Consider the following 12,342-nt stretch of genomic DNA (forward strand, 5'->3'; position numbering starts at 1 on the left):
AGTAGCTGTTCTGTCACGTTCATGATGCACTGCCTGTAGCTTCTAAATGTCTAATCGGTTCATACATTTTGTTTTATGTCTCTTTCTCACTCTACACACTTCTAAGGTGTTTGAGATGATCATTGGGGCTGCTAACGGTCTCCATGGCTGGGAATCTTTTTCAGCTGAACAGTTTCTTTAAAAGAGATGTCTTTGTCATGTTTATTGTTGGAGGATGGATGAGCTATATATTGATCAGTTGTCTTTTAGGTTAAACTAAAAAGAAATTGGAACTGTGCTATTTGTATTCATGCCACGTGCATTGTTCAACGCCACTTCCACATATTGTGTATGTGATCTGTCTCTAAAGTTCACGATGTTGTTATTTATCCCATAGGTCCTCCTTAGTGGAATTACTCTTGTATATGCTGGCATTCACCCCACATATAGTACTTCTGGGAAAGTAGGAGAAAGCTGTTTAGATGGCATTCAGAGGCTGGCACCTAGGGTTGTGTCTAGTTCAACAACTGTTAACTCAACCAACTGCTGTCAACCCCTTATACCATGTGTAATCAAGTAGTCGATTTGGTTCTGGGTTCAAGATCAGTCAACCCCTTAGTCAATTAGTCAACCAAGGGAAATATATTTGTGTTTTCTTTAAGAGTATGTCGCCTCTGTTTCCACAGGTGAAGTAAAATGTCTCACTGAATGTAATGACTGCGATATTCACCATGGTGGGTTTTGGGCTTGCAGTATATAGGAATCCTTTGTCCAGGGAAGTATTCTCTGTTGCTTTTAAAAAGTTCCAGTTCCGCTGGTCCAGTGAAGGAGCCAGAGGGAGAGAGGCTTGCCCACCTTGCAGTTGTCACAACAGATGCCTTTGGAGGAACACTGGGCCCCAGGAACTTTCCGAATGCACTGTATGTGTGACGCACTTATGCGTAGTGGGTGTGGAGTCAGGCGCAGGTGGCAGAAGGTACAGAACAATGCGTTAATCTCCGGCACAGAGAAAATAGTACACGCCAATACAGGGCGCATATAAACTCCCGGCCCAAAACCAGGACCTAAACAGTCCGGGAAAAAAAAAACTGAAACGCACTACCACACAGAAACAACAGGGGGAAAATAAGCCCTCACAAAGAGCAGGTGGGCCTTACCGGCTTAAATAGCCCAACTAAAAACCAAAACAAGAAACAGGTGAAACCAATAAGACAAAACAAACAGAAAAGGGAAAAGGGATCAGTGGCAGCTAGTAGACCGGTGACGACGACCGCTGAGCGCCGCCCGAACAGGCAGAGGAGCCACCTTTGGTGCGAGTCGTGACAGTATGTCCAAGCATACACCATACAAACTGGTCAAATACCCCTGCAAAGAGGATCACCCCTACTCCAATTTCTACTGAGACACTGTGGTAGGTATTTTCTTCAATACCACTGAATTCAAGCAAAGGCCCGATGTAGATTCGCTCTATGTTGCTGCATCTGATAACATGACTATGATGCTGGTGTGGTGTGTAAATGTCTCCTCTGTTGTGTCTCTGTATGGCTTCCTTCCTGTGAAGCTCATGATCAATGGCATGCTGGGCATTCTGATTGGTTTCTTGGTGCTGGAGATGCTGATCAGTGTGATGGTTATCACGTATGGGCTGTGCACCATGGGTACCGACCACCCAGAGGTAAGAACCATCTCCTCACAACCAACCCATTTTTTTTTCTCACTAATTGGTCTTTTGACCAATCAGATCAGCTCTGAAAAATATCTGATGTGAAAAGATCTGATGTGATTGGTCAAAAGACCAATTAGTGGAAAAAATATCAGAATTGGGCTGCCAGTCTAAACGCAGCCTTGTTGTCACTGTCTGATTAGGTGACTAGATTCACTAAGATTAGATATGTCCCTCTCCTCCCTGCTCAGGTCCCTCAGACTGACACCCCTCTGTGTGTTCCCAGCAGCACTGTAGACCCCCCTGTGCTCCCCTGGCACTCAGAGTGAAGTCACCACAGTGGTGACACTGCCATGAAACAGTCAGACATGATGATAAAGGGCAAATCTTTGGCCTAGTGGCAAGAAAAAAAAGAGGGAAAAAACAAATACCTTACTGTTATGCTTGCCTTTCTTGCACTAAAACACTTGTACTTGTGTTTTCTTACTAATACTGATTCAGATGAAAGCTGCTTCGCGGAGTAAAGTTTAACTTACAATGACTGTCATATGTGGTTGTCTTACCTAATTAGGACATTAAGTTAAATCGCTTTGGATTTCTACTAAGCTATATACAATTATTTTAAGGTCATACCAAGGATCATTTAGCTATTTGATTTGGAATCTTAAGACACCTGGAAGAATCCCCCAAAATATATTATATATAAAATATTTGATGGAAAATTGTATTTGGCCCATAGAAATGCATTGAATAACAAATTCACTACACGGAACAATAGATAGTCCCCCCCAAAAAATCTAAAGAAAGTTTGTTCTTAACTGTCTGACCTATATCTGAGAGCTATAACAAATATCAGGAACATTTATTATTTGTATTTATTTGTGCATGTACTTAACTGCTTATTTTTGGCACTAAACAGTGTCCATATATACTTACATAATTTTTTAAAAGTGGTACTGGTGACCTTCAGACGAGTCTTGTGAGGCCTGTGGGTATCCTAAAGCAAAATAACACATGTACGCGTTTGTGAGACTCACCTTTCCACAGAGGGGTGATATTAGTGTGTAGCCCAAACAGTTGACAAACAAAAGTTGGCAGATAGGCAGTAAGATTATGGGGGTCATAGAACAAAACGGAGAATATCATCGTGAAAGTCTTATCTTTCCATAGAGGGGTCAAACATTATTTAAAAAATAATAATAATCGGACGCTACAGACGATTTTGTGAGAAGACCGATTTTCGGGATGTCTCATGATCTGACAAACACTTCTCTAGCTAGCTCTGTCACTTTTCATCGCAGATGCGGAAGTGCGACATAGGCGTATATGGTGGATTGAGAAACATTATACTTAAACTGCGCTGTTTACGTGATGAATGCATAATTTTTTGAACTAATTATTATTTACAATGACGTCTTACCGCTGGGCCAATTACGGCCGGATGTGATACAGCCTGGATTCGAACCAGGGACTGTAGTGACGCCTCTTGCACTCTTAGACCGCTGCGCCTCTCGGGAGCTAAAACTTAAATCAAATCAAATCCATCTCATTCTTAAATACATTAGATCTCACATAGATATACCTTACATTATTGGTATCAGTAGATTTTAACTGTTTAGTTGTGTTTTTCAAATGGTTTATTTTAAGCAGGTTTATTTTACTGAAGCATCTTCAAAATAATATTGGTCTTTGGCGCCACCTACTGGATCAATACTACACTGAATGGGGCGGCACATGGGTGCAACCACAGTCATAGAGGAAGAGGCGAAGCTAGAGGTTTCACTCTCGCCAAAATCTGTCCAAAATAAGGCCAACACGTTTCTATTGGTTAATTCTTTACATAAATTTGTCGCCTGCCTTCCTGCCTTTGGGATAACGACTCCCATTGTTAGGGCGGTGACATGAGCATCTCGTCATTATATACAGATCTCTGCCACAGTGCCACGTGTTTGGTAGATGGGGAGCTCAGTGTCAAAGTTATGAGGTAGATAATGCTACCCTCCCAAGGAAGTGTGATTCGTTTTTTGTTGTTCTCCATTATAATTGATTATGTATTCTCTCAGGGAGAACAGATATTGGGAGGTCTTTGTTTGCGGACGACAGGGCACTGTGGAAGATAGGGAGAAATATTCCCCATAAAGTCAGGAGAGTTCAAGAAGGATCAGAGAAGTTGAACAGTAGTCCCACAGGTGGGGCTTCAAGTTCTCAGTTGAGAAAACCAGAGGTGTGGACTTGAGTCACATGACTTGGACTCGAGTCAGACTCGATTCACAAATATGATGACTTGCAACTCGACTTTGACTTTAACACCAATGACTCGTCACTTAACTTGGCCTTGACCCTTTTGACTCAACCTGACTTGATACCCTCCCCAAGCCCAAATATTTAACATTATGCTATTTAAAAAAATGTGCAGCGCATCAACTCTTCATTTAACCGATAACAATTTGAATCGGACAGCAGCCAATCAATTGTGCCAACTGAGAAAAAGTTGTGTGTGGCAGTGCAGAGGAACATCGGTGGGTGAATTCAGACGAAGCCCTTGGAAAGATGATACCCAAAATGATTATGTTCGGATATAAAGACTTCGCTGTATCAACAAAAAAACAGATTCCAACTTGCAAAACATGCGGGAAGAAAATTACAGATGGAGGCGCAACAACTTTGTTCAACATTTTTGAGCTGCACAAAGAACGATAATTCGTGGCGAATATAGCTGACAGCTATATATAACTTAATGTAACATTTAATCAATGAGCCTCCACACAGTCAGTCAGTGCAGGAACTTGATCATTGCACCCAAGATTGAGCACCAACTGGCTAGGCAATTGGTAGCCTAAATCCTGCCTGATGTTACTGCAGTTCCTAAAACCATTGACATATGTTAGCCTACTGTAACCACACACAGAGAGTGTGTGTGTGTGTGTGTGTGTGTGTGTGTGTGTGTGTGTGTGTGTGTGTGTGTGTGTGTGTGTGTGTGTGTGTGTGTGTGTGTGTGTGTGTGTGTGTGTGTGTGTGTGTGTGTGTGTGTGTGTTTGCGTGTGCGTTAAGGTTGGGTGATTGTGTACAAGCTTACATCGCCCGATTGCGCCCCATAGCGATCCTCGATAGTCGATCGAAAGTTTATTTGGAAAGTAATAAATATATATATTTTTAAAAGCATTCATGATTTGCGTAAATGTAATATACTAACTATTACTCTTGTTAAAAATATGAAATGGTATTACATTTGGTGAAGAGCACATTATGACTTGTTAAGGACTCAACTCAAAGTTTAGGACTTGAGACTTGACTCGGGCTTGCCTGACTTGGGGGGGGATAGAATAGCATTAAAAACACATGACAAGAGTTGTGGAATAGGGAGGGAAAGGGAAGACTCCTGTGTAAGATCCAGGAAAGTGTGAGGGCAGGGATGAACAAGGTATCACAAGACTCTGGGACACACAAACCTCAACAGTACAAAACATCTGACTGGGTGTGATCACTGTCATGAGAAGATGGAGACAGTGGAAAACGGGTTATTTCACAATGGGAGGGATTGTTATCAGATTTAAGGGCAAATATATAATATATGCCATTTAGCAGATGCTTTTATCTAAAGCAAATTAGTCATTCGCGCATACATTTTATGTATGCGTGGTCCAGGGAATCAAACCCACTACCATGGCATTACAAGCACCATGCTCTACCAACTGAGCTACAATGGTATAGAAGGGTCAAGCTTAAGGTAATAGCTGAGAAAATCTTCAGGGGATGTAGTATTTAATTATGTTAGTTTCCTTAAAGGAAAACTACACCCAAAACCAACATCTTTCCGTATTGGTTTCATTAGTCATTTAAAAAAAAACATTGTCAGCATTCTTTCAAAATACAGACTATCAGAGATGCTGTCTTTTCCATCATATGATTTATAATGCATCATATCAGCTGTATTTCTGTATTGTGAAAGTTATACTGTATATCTTTAAAACCTTAGTGATGACATGCAACGCATTTTGATATCAACAATGGACTAAGGAACAAAAATACCAAAATATGTTTTTGGGGTGGAATTTTCAGGAGATGAGAATAGTTGGTAGATTTAGAGTTTTTAGACTTTCCTTTTCTCTGGTCCACACTCCAGTCCAGTTTGTTGCGGTAAAGAACATTAAAGTTGGTTGCGAACCGCCATGTATAAACTGAAGAAGAAGAAGAAGAGCCACATGTGATTTCGATGTAGCCAATGAATGTAGGTAGCTAGCTACGTGTACATTTGTGTTTATATTCCTTGGACATGACAGCCAGCCATAGAAGCTAAGAAGATCAGTGGGCAGGAAACAATTTTGTTGCATGTACCGTCCACCTAGCTAACAAGGCAGGAGCCCACTGGATAGTTGGCTAATACAGTTTGGGAATTGATCAGAATAACGGCTAGCAATAGAGTTATATTGGTTGTCAATACTTCAGTGAACTGCAGTGGGATGTCAATTGCGCTACTCATTTGAACAAATGTGTAATGTGGCAATATTAGCTAGCTAGCTAACGTGCATTGCCATTCTTATATTGCTATCAGATTTGTTATCGCTCGCAGGATTATTTTACAAATTGTTTTGTAAATCAGGCTAGACAACTGTCACCTGCATTAAACTACTGTATCTATCAATAAGGAGAATAATTGACAACCATGGAAAAAGTCACGAAAATACTGGTTCATCTGTCGAAGAATAATGTCGCACCGCAATGTGCCCGTTTTGTACAGGTTAGTTGTGCATGTGCTATGTTTTTGCTTTGTTGTCACATCAACACTAGCCAAATGCCAATGTCACGTGGAATTTATGAAAACGAGGTCCTATGTTAGTGTTTGGTTTTACTGCAGTACCATTTTAAAGGGGTAGGTCACCCAAATTAAATAAAAGGTTAAATACAAAATAAAACAATAATACTGTACATATACACTACATGACCAGAAGTATGTGGACAACTTCACATCAAACATCTAATTGCAAAATCATGGGCATTACTATGGAGTTTGTGCCCCCCAGTCGGCTTTCCAATTCATCCCAAAGCAGTTTGGTGGGGTTTAGGTCAGGGCTCTGCTGGCCAGTCAAGTTTTTCCACACTGATCTCGACAAACTATTTCTGTATGGATCTCCCTTTATACACTGGAGCATTGTCATTGTCATCAAAATTTGGCATGCTGAAACAGGACAGGGCCTTCCTCAAACTGTTGCCACAAAGTTGGAAGCACATAATCATCTGGAATGTAATTGTATGCTGTAGCATTAAGATTTCCCTTCACTGGAACTAAGGGGCCTAGCCCAAGCCATGAAAAACAGCCCCAGACCATTATTCCTCCTCCGAACTTTCTAGTTGGCACTATGCTTTGGGTCAGGTAGCGTTCTCCTGGTAGCCGCCAAACCCAGATTCATCTGTCAGACTGCCAGATGGTGAAGTGTGATTCATCACTCCAGAGAATGGATTTCTACTGCTCCCGAGTGGCAAGCTTTGCACCACTCCGGCCGACGATTGGTGAATTTAGGCTTTTGTGCGGCTGCTCAGCCATGGAAATCCATTTCATGAAGCTCCCGGCGAACAGTTCTGACTTTGCTTCCAGAGGCATTTTGGAACTAGGTAGTGAGTGTTGCAACTTAGGACTGACGATTTTTTACACACTGCTTCAGCACTCGGCAGTCCCATTCTATGAGCTTGTGTGGCCTACCACTTTGCCGCTGAGCTGTTGTTGCTCCTAGACGTTTCCACTTCACAATAACAACACTTACAGTGGCAAGAAAAAGTAGGTGAACCCTTTGGAAATACCTGGATTTCTGCATAAATTGGTCATAATTTGATCTGATCTTCATCTAGGTCACACCAATAGACAAAGAGTCTGCTTAAACGAATAACACAAACAATTATATGTTTTCATGTCTTTATTGCAAACACAGTGCAGGGTGGGAAAAGTATGTGAAATCTTGGATTCAATAACTGGTTGACTCTCCAATAACCTCAACCAAACATTTTTTTGTGGTTGCGGATCAGACCTGCACAATAGTCAGGAGGAATTTTGGAACATTCCTTTTTACAAAACTGTTTTAGTTAAGCAATATTGGGACAGCAGTGGCTTCTTACATTTACATTTAAGTCATTTAGCAGACGCTCTTATCCAGAGCGACTTCTTCTGTGGTGTCCTCCCACGAACACCATTCTTGTTTAGTGTTTTACGTATCATAGACTTGTCAGAGATGTTAGCATGTTCCAGACATTTCTGTAAGTCTTCAGCTGACACTCTAGGATTCTTCTTAACCTCATTGAACATGCTGCGCTGTGCTTTTGCAGTCATCTTTGCAGGATGGCCACTCCTAGGGAGAGTAGCAACAGTTCTGAACTTTCTCAATTTATAAACAATTTGTCTTACCGTGGACTGATGAACATCAAGGCTTTTAGAGATACTTTTGTAACCCTTTCCAGCTTATGCAAGTCAACTATTCTTAATCTTAGGTATTCTAACATCTCTTTTGTTCAAGGCATGGTTCACATCAGGCAATGCTTCTTGTGAATAGCAAACTCAAATTTGCAAATTAATTACTTAAAAATTATACAATGTGATTTTCTGGATTTTTGTTTTAGATTATGTCTCTCACAGTGTACCTGTGATAATAATTACCAACCTCTACATGCTTTCTAAGTAGGAAAACCTGCAAAATCGGCAGTGTATCAAATACTTGTTCTCCCCACTGTATAGTTTATATTTCCTTAATCTATGGGCCAAAGATTGCCATCCATAATCAGGATTTGTATATTGATAACCAAAAAACAATGACTGAATGGACCCATACCAGGCCCAGTACTTTCCCCCCCCAAAATACATTGAAATCAAGTAATTTAGGTAAATGGTTAGCCTTTATTGTAGTTGCCGAATTTTCAAAGGTTGTTATATGAGGTGAATTATGCAACAGTTTTTTTTTACCACTTCATTTTCTGTTAGAGCATAACAGGTCATTTTACAGAGACTCTTGATGATGAGGTGGAGGTGAAGTGTTCTTTGGAGAACAATCGCTTTATACTGTGTGACTGCGAGAAGGGGAGAGGAATTCCTCTAAAGGTAATGGCTCAACGGAATACATTCAATTTAATAAAATTATAGGTTTAATCGTTTTATCGGTTGTAGCCACATCCCATACAAATAATTGTTGGTTGACTGAAAAAAAAGTATAATGGAAAATGTTTGAGTTTATTTGGTTAATATTTATTTCTCAGAGGGCAACCTTTTGCCCCTTCAAGTATCTGTCTGTCGCAGAGGCAGCTGCAATCCCATTGGATGTTCAGAGCCGCGGAGTGGATGTGGGGGTTGCTATTCTTCTGCAGTCAGCCAATCAGAAGGTGTTGTTAACTCGACGGGCGGCCAGTCTCCGCATTTTCCCCAATGTGTGGGTTCCACCAGGTATGGCATCATTTTGCGGAAGTAACCTTTCAAAATGAAATAGCATTCCATAGGGCGACACTTTGGGTTACCCAATTAAACTTAGCGTTTCCTGATATTGAAAGGGTGATTTGTTTTCTTTTTTTCAGGTGGCCATGTGGAACTGGATGAGAGGGTAAAGTTTCTAGTTGCTATAGCTATTAAACAGTGGAAGATAAAATGGATTATTCCTCATAAGTGTCTTTGCCTGTGGTTTCAACACCCTCGTGGTATCTGGGGTCAATTCCCTTCAATCAAGCATGGTGTGTGTGTTTGCCTCATATCTCTCTTGTTTGTCAGCTCCTGGACGCAGGGCTGAGGGAGCTGAGGGAGGAGACAGGACTGAAGCTGGACCCTGGAGACGTCTCAGCTCAGCTGCTGGGGCTCTGGGAGGTGGGAAATCACTGCCACTGCACATCACATTTCCAGGGAATAGTGTATTAAATAATAATAATATGTAAATGCATTAGAAAAAAATCTACTGGCCACAATTCCACATACATTTGATACATTCTGATTTGTCTGACAGTCCTGTTTGCTTATGTTCTGTTTCTCTTCACAGTCAGTTTTCCCACCCATGCTGAGCAGAGGGATGCCGCAGAGGCACCATGTGGTCACTTACATGCTCCTAAACACCTCCCTCACACACCAGCAGCTCCAGGTATTTGCCTCATTGTCTGTCTGTCTGTCTGTCCGTCCGTCCGTCCGTCTGTCTGTCATCATTAAAGGCATACAAAGCCAAGGCCTCTGACACTAAAGACTATATTTGTTCTAGGCCTCTCTGCACCCCAAGCCTGCTGAGGTCAGTGGTTGTCTGTGGGTGGACGCCTCGCTGGTCAAGGCCATCGTGTCCGCCGTGGACGGAGAGGAGGGTTCTGTGACTCCGTTGGAGGGCCTGGCTACAACCATAAGGTATATCACATCCACAAAGTAATGCACTCAAAACATAAACAATAGATTATATAGTGTACCATTGATAAGTGTATGTGAATTTTTTTTTTACTGGGCTAATTTCCTCTGACATTATTTAATTGCATTCCTCTTAACAATTTTGGCATTTTGTTTCTGTGGTGTTGGTTCTGCAGTGTATCGGAGGTCTCTCCGGAAGGTGGGCTCAGTGAGTCAATTTTGCCATTGTCTGTTTTGTGTAACCGGGCCCCGAATAGCGGAGAGGATGTGGAGCGGGTCAGCACTGGTACCAAATATGCCCTGGAGCTCTGGCTTAAGAACCTGGAGGGACAGGGGACCCGATGTTAACTGTCTTCACTAAACCTGGACGTCTAGCCCTGTGATGAAGTGACTTCCTGGAGGATGACATCACTTCCGGGAGTTTGCCTTAACCGGTGAAGGTCACCTAAAGTGAACTATCATCTTTCAAAAAATCTTGTACGTATTAACCAATAATGAACTTTGGGTGATCTGTCCCTTTAATATCTACAGCAACACCTACAAGTCTTAATATGGCTGTTTGAGGGCTTTGCATGAGCTATCAATGTTGTGCGTAAGAACAGTTTTTATTGCAAGGGTGTTGTTGTTAGTGATGAAATGTTATGAACAAAGTGGATTTATACTGCAGATGCTTTTATGATCATTATATTCCATTTGCGCCTTCGAGCCACAAGATGGCAATGCATAGCCTACACAGTGATTTCACATTTGGAAACATGCGCAAAACAATCAGAATTCTGATTTAAGTTTACATAATTATCTTGACTTGTAAATCATGTGTTCTTAACTGACTCGCCTGATTAAATAAAAATGTATAAAAATATTTACATTTTTCTAAATGTAATTATTTTCCTCAACCAGCATATTTACTTTTTTACTATAGTCAGACAGAAGTTAGGTCTCAAGTCAGTTAGGTTAGGTCTTCATTGTAAAGATAAACACATAAATATGGTATTGTACTTTCAACTGAAGATATCTAATATTTATTGTTTGCAGTGATTCAATAATTCGCATTTAAAGACCTCATTTTTATATGTCATAAGTGGAAGGCGTGTGTGTCATGTTCTTTGGCTGCATTTAGACATGCAGCCCAATTCTGATCTTTTCCCCACCAATTTGGTCTTTAACCAATCACGTCAGATATTTTTCAGAGCTGATTGTTCCAAAGACCAATTAGTGGACAAAATAATAATCAAAATTGGGCTGCCTTTGTAAAGCAGTCTTGGTGTGTCAGCTGTTTATGTAGGATTTAACAGCTACTGTTACTGCGTTGCAGTCTCATGGTTGATCTGAAGCAATGCGTGACATTTGAACGCAAATCGGCCAATTTCAAAGCAAAATCTTGAATGTTAAATGGTGGAGGGGTATGGGGTGGGGTGTAATAATGAAATGTAAAACCGTTTTCTACAGTAACTACTTAACTAAGTGACTAGAATTGGTGCATTAAATTAGGGACACATTTCACAACATCTACAAGTCAGAATCCACAGTAAAAAATTGGAAGGGTTTTTGTTTCCTCTAATTCATCATAAGTCATTACATTTCAATGTCACTAGGAATAACATTCAGATGGAAAGAGTTGGGAGCATAATCTTCATCAGATCCTGAACTATCCCATTTTTCCCAAACTGTCCTGGCTTTTACCATGCAGAGGTAATCGGACTTGTTGTCAGTATTAGGAGCACCACACCCTCTGTGCCAATAGTGGGAACTGGGCATTCCAGTGGGCAAGTATGTGGCAGGGCATTCAACGTATAATCAAGTCTTGATGCCACATTTCCTTGCCAGCGTATTGTCTGTATTGGTGATGTGATATTACTGTATGTTATATTGTCTAGATTTGTCCTATCGTCATAGTCTGTCACTTTTTTGTTTGTAAGTTACATGAGAGTGACTCAGTGACCTATTCATTACCACTAATGCATTTGTGTCTGCATATCTTCACAAGTGGATTTGACCTTTTTCCATTGACAATTGAAAGACAACTTTTGTCATATTGGCCCAAATGCAAAGACATTGACTTATTTTCTTGATGGTATTATTAGAATAGGTTGACTCTGTTGGCTAAAGAAGCATTGCACATATGCATGGGTGTATGGTTCTACCAGTACGTACATCTACATGCTTGAATAATGTTTTGTTAGACCGTTATCAAATGACTTAAGATTGCATTCGGTCTTTGCTCTTTCTGATTGATGATAAGCCCAGCCAACCGATAAATCATATTGTCTCTGAGGTCAGAATCAAACAATGACCTCAATGTGTTAGAAACAGTAAGAAGTGATCTGATTTGTTTTGGTTGAAAGTTTCTCCC

General features: G+C 40.9%; 1 protein-coding gene across 4 annotated transcripts; it reads left to right on the forward strand.

Moving 5' to 3' along the window:
- Positions 1-200: 200 nt before the first annotated feature.
- Positions 201-10,856, forward strand: LOC123997842 (nucleoside diphosphate-linked moiety X motif 17-like). 4 transcript variants are annotated; one of them, XM_046302444.1, is made up of 9 exons: positions 201-1,390; positions 1,541-1,654; positions 8,607-8,723; positions 8,879-9,062; positions 9,191-9,216; positions 9,381-9,473; positions 9,643-9,741; positions 9,856-9,992; positions 10,247-10,856. In XM_046302444.1, exons 2-9 carry the CDS (start codon positions 1,544-1,546, stop codon positions 10,335-10,337), a joined length of 858 nt encoding a protein of 285 aa, XP_046158400.1. In that variant the 5' UTR covers positions 201-1,390; positions 1,541-1,543; the 3' UTR covers positions 10,338-10,856. The 4 variants fall into 4 exon arrangements, with proteins under 4 accessions (XP_046158400.1, XP_046158398.1, XP_046158399.1 ...); XM_046302442.1 differs by having other exon boundaries at positions 286-1,390; positions 10,166-10,855; XM_046302443.1 differs by lacking the exons at positions 201-1,390; positions 1,541-1,654 and adding an exon at positions 5,884-6,380 and having other exon boundaries at positions 10,166-10,854.
- Positions 10,857-12,342: the final 1,486 nt, after the last annotated feature.

This window comes from Oncorhynchus gorbuscha, linkage group LG15 (assembly GCF_021184085.1).
Source record: "Oncorhynchus gorbuscha isolate QuinsamMale2020 ecotype Even-year linkage group LG15, OgorEven_v1.0, whole genome shotgun sequence".
Lineage (NCBI taxonomy): Eukaryota > Metazoa > Chordata > Actinopteri > Salmoniformes > Salmonidae > Oncorhynchus > Oncorhynchus gorbuscha.